Consider the following 14,423-nt stretch of genomic DNA (forward strand, 5'->3'; position numbering starts at 1 on the left):
TTGGTATGGGAATATTATAAGCTAGTACAGGATACTGCATCTTAAGACAACATAGACCAAGCACAAAATAGCTATGATCAAGAAAAACCAAGTAGCAAAAATATACAAAAACAGAAGCAGGGGGATACACTGTGTCTGTTGCACCCTTTTGGAATATATTTGCACCTCCAACTCTTAAATGTCCCTGAGGTACTCGAACATTATGGACTTCATATAAATAATCCAATGACTTTGGGTTAAAATTGATTATCTCATGACTCAAAATAAACATGCAAGAGTAACACTTTGCACTCCAATAGCACCTGTTGATCAAGGATCTCAAAGCACTTACAAACATTAGAATCCCCATTTCATTTATTTTATTTTATTTTTAATGCATGGGAAAACTGAGGCACAGAGAGGTAAAGTGACGTGTTCAGGTCACGCAGCAAGTTAGTGACAGATCCAGGGAGAGAATCTAGGCTCCTTGACCCCCAAACACCCTGTGCTTCCCACCAAATACCATTCCCTCTCCACACGTGGCCAGGTCAACCCCACAAAAATAGAACCACATATTTAGATGACTCTCTTTTGGGTTTTATCAATTTTCATCCGCTGTTAGATTAATATTATGGGCACTGAATTAAGGTATTGAAATTCAATCACTTCACTGATACCTCGAAGAACAGCCTAAAGGCAAATCTTTCAAAAACAATGAGCTGATGTATAAGAAGATTGCTCACAATTAGTGTAGATCGTGGACAATGGGCAGAGGCACTAAACTGTCACCAGTTCTCGTCATATAATTCCGGTCAAACATAACAGAATATAATAACTCTAGTGATTAGAAGTAGTTATATACAAAGACAAACAAACAAGTTAAAGCAGCTTTTAAAGTAGCTGAACAAGGAAACAACTAACTATTGCACAATGCCCTCTTAAAGTTACTGCTATGAATCGACGTGGTAAAATCTACAATGCTCCATAATTTATAGGTGCATTTTGGTTACTTGATTTCTTAGACAGGCAGCTCATAGTGTTAAAATCATAAGAAATACAGATTATTAAAATATTTTAGATTAAAGTACACATTTTGATTTAAATGAGCTAAACACAGTTAAATAACTGAGTGACAAAATGCTTGTTTAGGGCAGCCTTATCTGAGTGAACACATCTTCCGCATGTTGACGTCGTTGCTGTGTGGTAAGACTCCGACAACACTGAAATCCTAGCCCTATACCTACACACGCTGTGCTTCACGTTCACAGATATAGATGATCAAGACGTAAGAAGTGACTGGTGAATATAAATTACTAAACTGTAACCGGGAAAAAAAAAAAATCAAAGGCTTACAAAAGACATCAGTGAAAACAGAATAAAGGCAAATCTGAAAATTTAAAAGAAAACATAAGAATGCTAGCTTTTGGTATCTGGTTTGCTTTTTTTCTTTTTTTTTTTTAAAAAAATCCAGTTTAATCTCTTCCTAGTTTTGCATTTCAAAAAGGTGCACCAAAACACTGATATTTTTTTCCTAGCTAAATCTGTAAAACAAGAGAAGTATATAAATCAAAGAACAAAAGGGCTTAAAAAGGGGAGTATCTGAATAAATGTGTGTATTAAAAAGTGTAGCATTAATTAAATTCATACCTCTAGTTTTGTGGGGTTTACTTCATTAAGAAGTACTGTAATATAAAGGCAAAGAAAATGGACAAAGTTGCAAAGCCAACCACAATGAGGGCTGCAAACTGTTCATCAGTAGGCATCATGCTCTTCATTTTGGGATCATCTAAGCTCCCCATGTCCCCTGGAAGCATGACCTCGCTTCGTTGTAATACAAAAGCCGCAGAGGGGCTGAAAGCTCCGCTTAGCTCCTGAGAGGTGTCTAAACAGCGCCGACACGCACACACGCGGAACCTGTAGTCTGTGTTGGTCTGGAGGCCTGAGATTTGGAATGTGGCTTCTTCTCCCTTGTACACCTTCAAGAAAAGGAAAAGTCCTGGTCAATTAATTTATAACATCACTGTGGTCTCTAATGTGATGATCATACAAACATCGGAGGCCTGGTGGACATGGCTTGGTTTAAATGAACTCCATAACAACAACAAGAACCACCACCAATTTCTCCCAATCTGTGGTTCAACTATTAAAAAAAAAGTATTCCAACCCACTCTGAATAAAACACAATACAAAATTCAGGAAGTCTGATGTTGAGAGGAGATAAGGCACTGACTAGAATTGCAACTGATAAGTAATAAGGATGCATCTAGCTACATTTTAGTAATAATTTAGACTATAAATCAGAAAATGACTTAATTCTTACAAAGGGCTCTATGATCTTGGTCCAAAGAACAAATTAACATTTTTTAATTTGAAACTATTAAAAATAATTACTTGCACAAACAATAAAATGCCAAGTTTCATTTGGATGATTGACAATTATCGGATACACCGTGTTAACACTACCCCATCAAGATATCTCACCTCCATCCCTAAGAGGTACACACTATCTGACTTCTCATCTTGTAATTAGTTTGGCCCGTTCTGGAAGTTCATATAAATGGAGTCAAACAGTATGCACTCTCTGTGCCTAGGAGATTCATCCATGTGACTGCTTCACAAGTAGCTCCTTTCATTGTGGTGTTCCATCGTATGCTCATGACTCAATTTATCCATTCTCTTTTTGATGGACATTTGCCTTGTTTCCAGTTTGGACTTTTCATATAATAAGACTGCTATGGACATTTTTGCACAAATCTTTGAGGACTTAAGTTTTAATTTTTCTTGGGCAAATACCCAGAAGTGCTAGGTCACAAGGAAAGTCTATATTTAACTTCATGAGAAACAGTTTCCCCAAGTGATTATATCACTTTGCACTCCAGCCAGCAAAGTATAAAAGTTCCACTTGCTCCACAACCTCACCAACATTTGTCACTGTCAGTCATTTTTGTTTTAGCCATTCTCATGGGTGATAATGCCACCTCATTTGTATTTCTCTGATGACAAATGATGTTTTCCACCTTTTCATGTGCTTATTACTGGCCAGTCATATACCTTCTTTTGTGAAGAGCATGTTCAAGTCTTTTTGCCTATTTTTAACTTATTTGCTCTCATTAATTTATAGGGACTCTTCATAAAATCTGGTATGAATCCTTTGTCAAATATGTGTTGTGAATATTTTCTCCCAGTTTTCGTGGCTTGCCTCATTGTTTTCTTGAGAAATATTTTTGATGAAGTCCAATTTATCACAAATTAACATTTAAATAATTCAATAATATGTCTTAAGTGTTTCCTCCCTGTCTGACCAACCTGTGTCTTGCCATTAAGGATGTGAGATGTTTTCTTTCCCTTTGTTAACTTTAATATAATTGCCACGAGGCTTATTGTTAGTTACAGGGACTTGAACTCTACCAGTTTGCTTAGAGATTATCACTCCTGAGTCTCTCAGGGAGGATGAGGGAGGGAGGCCTCACATGGTTCTTTTATCAAAGTGATGCTGACCCTCGAAAAACTTAGAGGAAAAGACAATCAGATCAAAATTATGTAAAAATTCATGGCTTATATTAGAATCAATGAACAGAGATAAGAAAAAAATGAGCTGGAACTCAACCAAGTCAATAAGACATCTGCCTGATGAGTAATTAAATGAGAAAATCAAATTAACCGAACGCTTTCTATATGAGTGGCACCAAGTTAGCATCTGGGAAGTACTTAAAACATGCCTGGTACATAGTAACTGCACAATAAAAGTTAGCTATTATTATTATACTATTTAGAACTTAAAAACAACTCCAAATATATTCTTAAAACACAGCAATTAAAAAATAATATGTATGGGCATTTTCAACCTAGCAACAGGCTACTTTAGTAAACCTGTCAATTTTGTGCATTAATACAAATTCCCTAAAAAATAAAGAATATTTCCAACAATCTCAACTTTGCCTGAAATACTCGCCAGCTATTGAGAGAGAATGAGACCCTACAAATGTTTAGTGTTTATAAGGCCTAGTGTATAAAATTCTACCAAGACATAGGACATTCCGCCAGTGAACACAAGTGTACTAGCCACACATTTAGTCATGGACAAATTGAACCACAACAAAAAGATCTCATAGTTTAAATAAGGGACCAGAATTCCAATGTTCACCTGATAGTCTTTTTCTTAAGACTTTTCCTCCCTCATTTTCAGACTTTATAAGTAGACCTAAGTGTCTTATTTATTGTACTTTTGTTTAGTGACTAAGCCCCAGAAAACCAATTCTGTGTGTTTCTCATACTTTCCCAGATTCATCATTGCTTTTGCTATTCCTTTTGTAAGATTTTAAGCATGGTCCTCCTGGTGAGTTACCCTGTTTAAAAATTGTGGCATGAGCCTTAGCAACTGAGGGTACAGACAGAACAGGGCTGAAACAACTAAGACTGAAAGAGCTATGAGAAACCCCTGCAGTCCTGAGCAACCACTCTTTTCTCACTGCTGCTTCCAATGATGAGTTAAACTGATATTTTAAGATGAACTTGTCATAGTGATCACCCCAACCACACACCACCAACTATTCAAGAGTTCAGACTACACCACAATGGAACTGTCTATGAATTATTTCCCAACATGTGGATGATTGCAGGAAAACAATGGTGTACATTTTTTTCCTTTAAAGAGATGTTTTAATTGTGAATGTTCTTTATTTTCTTAATTTAGATTTAACTTCTTACATTTAAATGTTCAAGTTGGTATTTTCTGACACAAGTATTTTCTTGGGAACTGTTGGGACCATTCACAGAGGAAATGATTTGTAATCTATGGGACCATATACCAGTTTGATAAAGCAGGCCCCTCCACACCTGCCCTCTGAGCTTTGGTTTCCCCATCTGCACATCCCAGGTACACAGTCCGTTCTGACTCTATGGTGGTGATAAGTTAACATTGGCATGTTTATTGAGTTGGAGAAAAGCTGCCATGTAAGCCTTCGCTACAAGGTTTCCTGCTACGCCTCTTTTATGGATTCTTTTGGAGGCCACACCTCTTGAAATATTTGTTTACACTTAACAAAAATGAAACATTGTAGCGGTTGGAGCTCTTCCTTTCCTCTGGGCAACTCTGGGGAACTGGTCTGGTCTGACTTGGCCACTGGGAGGCCCCAGGCCGACTCTTCTCAAGCACAGGAACTGGAATCAGGATCCCACGTCTAAGTCTTTGCTCTGCCACCTTCTAGGTTTGTGAACTTGGGCAGGTAACAGCTTTGAGCCTTAGTTTTCTCATTTTTAACACGGGGACAGTAACAGCACCTAGCCCAACTCCAAGGGAGACTGAGGATTAAATGAGCAACTTGTATGTGAAAAATATTTTGAGAAGAATATGCTGGAGATGAGTCAAATTTATCAAATTTAATCCTCCTGATTACTCTGTCAGGTTAGTATTACTTCCATTTTAGAGATGAAGAAGCGGAGGTTCAGAGAGGCTGTTACTTTCTTAAGATCTCACAGCAAATAAGGAGAGTGGTGGACGCCAGCTGAGACCCCTTGAAACTCAAACCCCTAGGCTCCTCTGTGTGTTCCATCCTCTTTGGTAGATAGTGATGCCACCACCAGCAGCCCTCCACTGCAGTCCCCATCTAATGACTGCAGTGTGACACCAGGTCCAGTTCTCCTGGCCTCTGACTTTGTCTTCCCAGAGAGCCCCACTGTCTTCCTGGTATTTCCAGTAAACTCATCCCAGATAAACCTGCCCTCGTTCCAGCTGCCCTAGGAGGAAAGCACTGCTTTCCTTTACGGTGTATGAAAAGCAGTCCCTCCACCCAGTATGTGCCAAGCAAAGACTTGGGCAGCATTTTCATGATTGTGGCCTCTTAATTGCTGCCATCAAACAGTGACCTGGTTGCAGAAAACCACTTAATAAGCTATCCCCAAAGACGTTTTAGAGACCTTTGGAAAGTGGATATAAATGTTCACTTATAGCTATTTAAATGATTTCTATCATTTCCAGAATTTGTATGGCTAGATCCTTCTAAGAAAGTTGGCCCACAAGCATATTTAATTTCCCAGGAACCCAAATTCATGGAATCTTGAATATAGACTTGACCCATTATTTTTTTTTTTCTTTTAAAGATTTCATTTTTTCCCTTTTTCTCCCCAAAGCCCCCCGGTACATAGTTGTATATTCTTCGTTGTGGGTCCTTCTAGTTGTGGCATGTGGGACGCCACCTCAGCATGCTTTGATGAGCAGTGCCATGTCTGCGCCCAGGATTCGAACCAACGAAACACTGGGCCGCCTGCAGCGGAGCACGCGAACTTAACCACTCGGCCACGGGGCCAGCCCCTTGACCCATTACTTTTGATAGCACTTCTCAACTCTAACTCCTTGGAGTGAAGATCTCTGAATGAATTACGAAGCAAAGGAATGCTACTTTTCTAGTATCATTAGGCAAAAAGCTTTGTGAGGAAAAATGAGTATCTAATTGAAGGGAACTTCCTTGACGAGAAGCCCAATCAAAGGCTAGGCTTTAATTTGTAAATCTGTTTTTCTTTTAGCCATTCTTGTTGTTTTAATTGGAACAGCTCCCTTGTCTTATGAGCATTGTCAACACAATGTTAACATTATTTAAAAAAATATGTATTTATGATAAACATATTGAGTGTGGGACTGTGTTCTATTATCTCCATGTCTCCATGGCAACCGGCACAATGGTTTGAACCAAGTAGATGCTCAGTGAATGTTCTCGAGTAGATATTCCCAAACCACACTGCTGAAAGAGGATAATTACCAGAAACAAGTAAACATGAATATTATTAGAACACACATGCAAACCAGAGAGACAAGGGACAAAGTTTAGTACAGGCGCCACCATTGTTGTAAAAAAATGGAATCATTAACAACGATGAACTTGTTTTCGGTGTATTGATAGAAAATATGGAGCTTCTAATATATTTTAGAAATAGTCAACAATGCTTATTACTTTTGGATTGTGAGCTAAGGAAAAAGTAAAACAAATCCAATCCTTCATTTCATGAGGACTCTGGTTCCTGAGGTTTGAGAGAACTAATTTGTTTTCATGTAAATAGTCACAGCCATGGATCACAAGGTCACAAGGTCATCAGGCCTGCGACACAGCTGCTCCTGCACCCAAGTCACTTGTCCTGGGACCAGCGGCTCTTACGGCAGGGCAGCAGGCTGGGCCTCATCTCCCTTTGTTCTCATTCATTTTGACAGGGGCACCATTATGGGCTTTTCCTCCTGCCTCAACCCAATTTAAATGGCATAGCTCCATCTAAGATTTTCTTTATTGAAGCAACCAATCATAATATCTCAATAAGCAATATAAGCAATGTTATTTTTACAAAGACTATTTCTGTTCTTGATTTGATGTACAATATATTTTAAAGTAATTTGACATGTTTTTTCCAAATGGGAGGATTTAAAGGACTACCCAGATAACTGAAATGAAGAATCCGTGACCCTTAATTCAGAATACCATGCCCTATAGCTGAAATCCTTAGAGAGAGAGCCTTTTGGGGAAGACGGCTGGCAGCTTGTATCGGGGCTGCATCTCTTTATGGATGTCAGCCCTCTCCCAAGAACTGAAAAGGGAGACCTAAGCGCACAGCATTGCTATTTACAGAGCACCTCTCATGACGGACCGCGTCTGACGCTCAGTCACCCCGAGTTAGAGGATCAGCATCCCAACTTCTACAACAAGCTGGCTAAGGCTCAGGGAGGTGAATTAATTCCTCCAGCACCACAAGACTATGGGAGGCAGACTCGCCCCCTTGCCCCCCAAGCTCAAGAGGGAATCTGCTAACCTGCAGGCCTCCTCTGTAGAGGGTGCCATGTGGGCAGACATCGCTGTACCTGAGCTGAAGAGGAGGCAAGGGTGCTGTTACTGAACTGCTTCTTGGAGGCATGCTGTTTTCACCGCAAGGGGCCTACAAGCTCTGAGAGCACTGATCATGCTGTTCTGTCACACGCCAGGCACCCCTCACAGTGCAAAGCACCTAGGAGTTTCTCAACACATCCAGGGTCCTATACCTAGACTCCATGAAACTGAATATAAATTTGTTTCTGAATATGAAATTTTAAATGGATGCATGCATGAGCATTTTTCTGGTGTAAGGGATCATGGTCTTCATCAGATACTTAAAGGGACCTATAAACCTAAAAAATTAAGAATCAGTAAAAGAAAAGAGGCTTTTAAATATCTCCATCTTGACCTATTCTTATTTTGTTTTGGATATGACCCTTTATTCATGCAAAAATAAAAAATGGTTCAATGAGACAGTCATAGTCTCACTGTTTATTTTCTGTATTAGAGAATGGAATTAAAACCCATTAAAAAAATACACAGGCTCCAAGACTTTAAGATAGTTCTGTTAAGAGAACACCTTTCCTCACAGGGCCTTACGTGATACTCTGAAGAATCAATACATGTCCCAATACTATATTCTAAAATATGAGACAAAATAAAAATATACTTAAACACAGATGCCATCAAATTAAAGTTTCATACATTTTCAGATGCTTCCAACAGATGCATCTGTTAACGCAACAAATCTGAGCACCAAGAATATTAACGATTTGTCACAAATTTTGATTCCTAACAGGTAACAATTTCTTAGAGTTTGTTACCCTTTTCTCATCTCCAAAGCTTAAATATTTTTTGTAAAAATTATTGCTATCTGAAGAGGTATATAAATATGAATCATTTTGCTTTACATTCTTACATAGGTACTAAACTGCCTATGTTACATCTTGTGCAAAAAAAAAAAAAATCAGTCACCTGCATATATACACAGTTTTCATTCTTTTCAAGAATGCTTTACAATTAATACTGTTTGAAAAGGAGATTCAAGCTTCTTGAAGAAAGGCTATGCTTGGAATGTTGGTTACAGGACAGAAAAGCCAAATCAATACACACATGCATTCTAAGGTAGAGTAAAATTGTAGCTGAGGATTTAATACTTTAAGAGGTTATTTCACAATTAAAACCAGTTGCTTGCCTCACATCACGATAGCTGAATAAGAAAACCTGATTAGCTAGAACCAAGGCCAAGTTAAAGTCAATGTTCAAGTAGAACATCAGAAAAGGCTTTGGCCCTCGCCATATGTTGCCTGTAAAAATAAGTTTGGGGAGCAGGACACCCTCCTATAACGGGTGATTTTTTTTTACCGAAGTTACAAACATCACTTCTAACACCCCACATTGCAAGTATAAATAACCCTGTCCTTTTGAAACTGCCCCTTTCATGCATGCAAGAATCATTTATGGAGTGCCTGACTACAGGCCAGTCCTGGGAAAGTAAAGATGACTCACAGAAGCCCGTACACTAGTGCATCCTGTCTGATTCGTGCTGTAACTGAGGGGTACACAGCGCTCCCTAAGAGCCTACAGTTGTGCCGTGGTGTATCTCAGCAATGCTTACCTCTCATTTTCTTTTGCTTTGTCTCTATGAATTCAAAGCCTGTTATCTCTGCACTATAATTATTTTAACCATCACTCTGCACACATAATATAAGTAGGTTTCATGCCCTATCTCGTGTCCAGAACAAGTGAATGAAGTACTCAAAACATCATGTTTAAGTTAATGTGTATTGAATAGGGAGAAGCAAAAAAACTCAGTACGAATTGTCCCTTACTCGATGTGGCTTTTCCTGGACGACTATCTGCCTTAATCATTTCTTGGTAAATGTAGGAAACACAGGGTTATGTGAAGAAGGCTAATCCCTATCTGCTGAGCCTGCCCTGTCCTACTGTGTTTTCACCTATTTTCAACAAGAAACTCTTGTTTGTAACTTCACAATAAGAAATATATTCTGAAGCATATAATTAGTATTTATATGTCCATGGGTCTAAATATTTAACATTAAACAAACAGCCGATTCAAAACAGCCGATCTGCCAATAAAATCTACACTCCTGGATGAATTTACCTACATTTTAGAAATGCTTGACATGTATAGATAGTGACCAAATAATGCTGCTTCTTCAATGTAAAACAGTAATCCTTGTGCTTTGAGAAGCACAAAATTTCTCCAAGAATTGGTGGAAAAGTATGGTACGTGGAATAAAGGGTTTTTAAAATACAATGACGAGTGTGCAAATGACCGTACTGTTGGGAAATGAACTGTTGTTAAGTGTCAAATGACACTTCGGGGAATTTTGTAGCATTTCATCTTTTAATGATTTTTACATTGCTTTGAACAAGACAAACCGGTGTTAAAGATGACTAAATCTAGTGGGGAAAATCCTCTGCTCTCTATTTCAGCTGAGACCCCAAAACCAACCATATCTTTCTGGTAAGCTGAAACAATTCCACATGTAAGATTATTCACTCTGAAATGAGATATACTGTATAGAATGAGATTGGAAAGCGAAAGGAAATGATAGTGTTTTTGCTCTTATTTAAGAGGAATGACGGAAACTTTGGTGACAAAATCCATTAATGTTAATCAATACTCGTGGATGTCATAGTTAAAATACAGTTTTTGCAAAATGTGCTTAAAGTAATTCATTCTTTTATCTGACACTTCATAATAACCAAATACAGTGAAATGTACCAACATTTTCTGATTCATTTTACATTTTTATTTGCAAGTATTTTTTATTATTATGTAAGAAACATCAACCAGCAATTTAACAAAAACTCTGAATCAAATTATTTTCTACTTGCTTTGTGTATCTGAAGCCTCAAGAGCTGAACAGTCTTCACGAATTATGCTAATGTTTAAGAAGACAGGTGGCATTTATCAACTTTCTGAATTCGATATAAATGCACGCCCCTATTAAAAGTGATGGTAAGAAATGGGTCTTAGCTTTCCTAAGAGAGTAATGGTATTATAGCTTGATTTCACATAAATAGTTATTAGATTCCTGGGAACATTACAGAAAACTACAGGGTATCTGAATCTTTAATAGTCAGTGACCAATAACATGTGTCTTTGGAAGAATTAAGGATCAAAAAGGAATGTGACAAATGATAAAACCAAATTCTTTATCTGGCTGTATTCCAATGACATTGTCTCTTGTGTGGGTTTATCAAGTGATCTGTAATAGTCTTCCTACTCAAATTAGGGTCCACAGACGAGCGACATCAGCATCACCTGTGAGCTTGACCCTCACCCTGCACCTACTGAATCAGAATCTGGATCTTAACACATCCCAGGTGATTCCCATACACACGGAAGGGTGACAAGCAGTGACTGAGAGCTTCTGAATCACAGGCCTCAAGAGCTGATAGGCTGTACTTCTTATCCTTCCATTATAACTTCTATCAAAACGGCAGACAGGACACTGCCTTCGGTACTGAGGTTGAGAGTACTACCTGTCTATAGTAAAACCACTGACCTTCTAGTTTGCAATTACACACAGACTTGATATTTATAAGCAACACTCCCAATATCAAATACAAATACAGAATTTAAAACTCTTTACAAGGCACGATGATGCTTGAGAACTAAAAATATAAGGTGAATACCACCACATACAAAATAAAATGTAAACTAGGGCTTATATACCCTAAAGAACTAGGTAACGGGTATATGTTAGGTGGTTTCTACGACTGATTTTAAGAACAATGTAGCTCACTGGTCAATGAATCATTCGCAGAAACAGGCAGAGGCAAAGAGCCAGCACTACTCTGGTGAGCTGCACGGGTCCGTGCACACTGGTTCTTACCTGTTTGTACTCAGACTCTCTGCCAACCAATACCTGCAGGATGTAGCTGACAGGGTCGCCTTTCATGGGTGGTACCGTCTCCCATAAAATTTCACATGAATTTCCTTCCAACTGTGTTACTCGAGGTGCTGAAATATAAATCCACACATCCCAGCTCAGAATTCAAAGTATCATATTAACAATCAATATTTCAGTACTATTCGAGAGAGTGTGAGAATGAGAGCGCTGTGCCGCCCTGAGAGGGGCATTTATTTGCCCAGCTTCCTATAAGATCAGCGGGGCACTCCTACACAGAGAAGATACTCCACGATCAGCAAGTCATTGGTGAAAACTTCTTTGCTCGTTATCCTATTAATAACTGCCTGGCCTAGATCACATTTTTTTTTTTTTTTTTTTTTTATTTATTTTAAGATTTTATTTTTTCCTTTTTCTCCCCAAAGCCCCCCGGTACATAGTTGTGTATTCTTCGTTGTGGGTTCTTCTAGTTGTGGCATGTGGGACGCTGCCTCAGCGTGGTCTGATGAGCAGTGCCATGTCCGCGCCCAGGATTTGAACTAACGAAACACTGGGCCGCCTGCAGCGGAGCGCGCGAACTTAACCACTCGGCCACCGGGCCAGCCCCCGCATTTTTATTTTTTCAATGGCTACTGAGCACCTTCTATGAGTAGGCCCTGTGCTAACTACCTGGGGAAACGCAAAAATAGGGATGACAAACCTTGCTTTCAAGGAAATTAAGATCTAGTTGAGAGAAGGAGAGAGCAAGGTATGAGACACATACAAAAAGAAACATAATGTAAGGCAGATTAAATGAGGTACAAACAAGACGTTAGGGAGTTTCAAGGAGGGAAAGTCACGTGTGTGTGAGTCTAAGGAAGGTCTGAGGAACAAGTGACATCTGAGATAAGTCCCAGAAAATGGGCAGCAGTGCAAGCCTTTAAAAATTTTGTTACCTTAAATTTATATTTTTTAGTTTATTTTTCACCTAATGGACTCATCATTCTGGCTTAAAGCTAAATTATCTTAGTCTGTAGTACAGCACTTAAAATGCGCTAAGATTTTAAATTATTTTCTCAGTGCTTATGGTATATTTCTGCAGCTTAGCTCAGTATCTGACATTCTATTTTGTAACTAGAATGTGTACCTCCTCTCTCTGAACCCCCTTATTCTTTAATTTCTAATTACACGAAATTAATTCTTTAGAGGCGGTTGTTTCTATTTGCAAATCTGTACAACACTAATTCAGGAAAATCAACATTTTCTTAAAAAAAAAAAGTTGGAATTAGTTGGTCCAAACTCCAAGCAACTTATGGAAAGACTAAATAAGCAATCTTACAAAACTAAACGGTCTTCCAGCTAAGACGACAATTTCCCAAGTCCACGAGTAAAAGGAAGGAAACCTGATCCCGGGCAGCAGGGAGAAACTGTCCTTCTGAAGCACATGGACATGAAATGCAAGCGCTATCAATTCAGGGGTTTATTTTCCACAAAAGGAATCTCCACCAAGTCACTTCAAGAGGCAAAGTCGGTGCCAGAAAGACCCTTGAAGTTTGTCAGTTGGTAAATGGGGCAAACCTTCCTTGTCACAACAAACCCACAGGCCACAGTGTATTCAGGAATCTCCCGTCACAGCTGAAAGGCGAAGCTGTACCACAGGGCGGGGCACTCACTGCCCAGCGGACCCGGCGAGGCCTTCACGTGTACGTCCATTCATAGCACCTTCCTCGTCACATGAAGAAGCAACTGCCAGAGTTTGTGGACTGCTGAGGGGCAGGGCAGCAGGGGGAGGTAGTTCCCACACAGCACCCTGGAAGGAGCTGCGGGAACCCTTCACAGAATCCCTGACCCAGTCCTGAGGCCCCTTCCCCTCCCGTAATGGACGCTAGGCCCTAGCAGTAGCTGATGAGGCTCCTCCATGCAGAAGCAGTGAGTCAAATGGCCTTGCTCCTGGGGCTACACGCAGACAAGACTTTTTTTTTTACAGCTTGTGCTCACCTGCCCAGCCACCCAAATAATGGAGCAAACTCTCCCTTTTGCCCATGTAGAATCCATTCAGGTGGGCTGCTTGCTATCTGTCAGCCTCAGGGTCATTTTGGGCAGCAGCTGGATAAACCCCCAGTGCTGCCCACCCCCCCCAAAGACAGGGACCTTCACAAGAATCACACTATAAGGGAGGGAAGGGGTGCAGGCTCAGGAGCCCGTGAGGGGCTGGGCCTGGGCCCAATGCTGGGTGGGAAGGGCTGAGCCAGCCTCACTCTGTTGCTGTCTGCCCTGCCTTGCAAGTCAGCTGTGCAGAAGGCATAACTCTGAGGCTGGAGACAGGAGATGAAGGCTCAGCAGACCCGGTGGAGGGAGAGCCTGGGTGGAGCGGCTTTGGCTCACCCCCGATCCCATGAAGTGGGCAGGGAATAAACTAGTCACTCACAAACCCCGAGACAAACACTCAGGGAGATGAGAACAGTCACTGCCGCAGCTTTCCGAAGGCATCTCTGCACAGTGAGAGCTGTGGGCGGGGGGAGGACGCTGCTGAGGTTGCCTCCATCAGTCTCTAACCTCTAGGCACCAACACCATCCAAAGGTGAATGCCAACCTCCGCTCCTGGCTGTTTCTGGGAAGGGAGATTCTCAAAGCTTCCGTGGTGAACGGTCGTAAGTGCTACAACACCAGCAATTCACCCGCATTTCTAACCCCAAGTCTGTCGCTCAGGTCTGTTTCTTTTCTTTGTCCATCTATCCCCTGTAGGGATGAGACAATCTCACTATTAAATTATTTGTAACAATCATTCATT

General features: G+C 40.1%; 1 protein-coding gene across 5 annotated transcripts in view; it reads right to left on the bottom strand.

Moving 5' to 3' along the window:
• Positions 1-348: 348 nt before the first annotated feature.
• FNDC3B (fibronectin type III domain containing 3B) overlaps positions 349-14,423 on the bottom strand; it is a 330,867-nt gene continuing 316,792 nt past the window's right edge. For all 5 annotated transcript variants that reach the window (XM_014866810.3, XM_014866812.3, XM_070509439.1 and 2 more), the window contains 2 exons: positions 11,639-11,766; positions 349-1,955 (listed from right to left, as the gene is read on the bottom strand). In XM_014866810.3, the coding sequence (XP_014722296.2) occupies positions 1,644-1,955; positions 11,639-11,766 (440 nt within the window). In that variant the 3' untranslated portion in view covers positions 349-1,643. The remainder of the gene's footprint in view (positions 1,956-11,638; positions 11,767-14,423) is intronic.

The sequence above is a fragment of the Equus asinus genome, chromosome 5, assembly GCF_041296235.1.
Source record: "Equus asinus isolate D_3611 breed Donkey chromosome 5, EquAss-T2T_v2, whole genome shotgun sequence".
NCBI classification, from domain to species: Eukaryota; Metazoa; Chordata; class Mammalia; order Perissodactyla; family Equidae; genus Equus; species Equus asinus.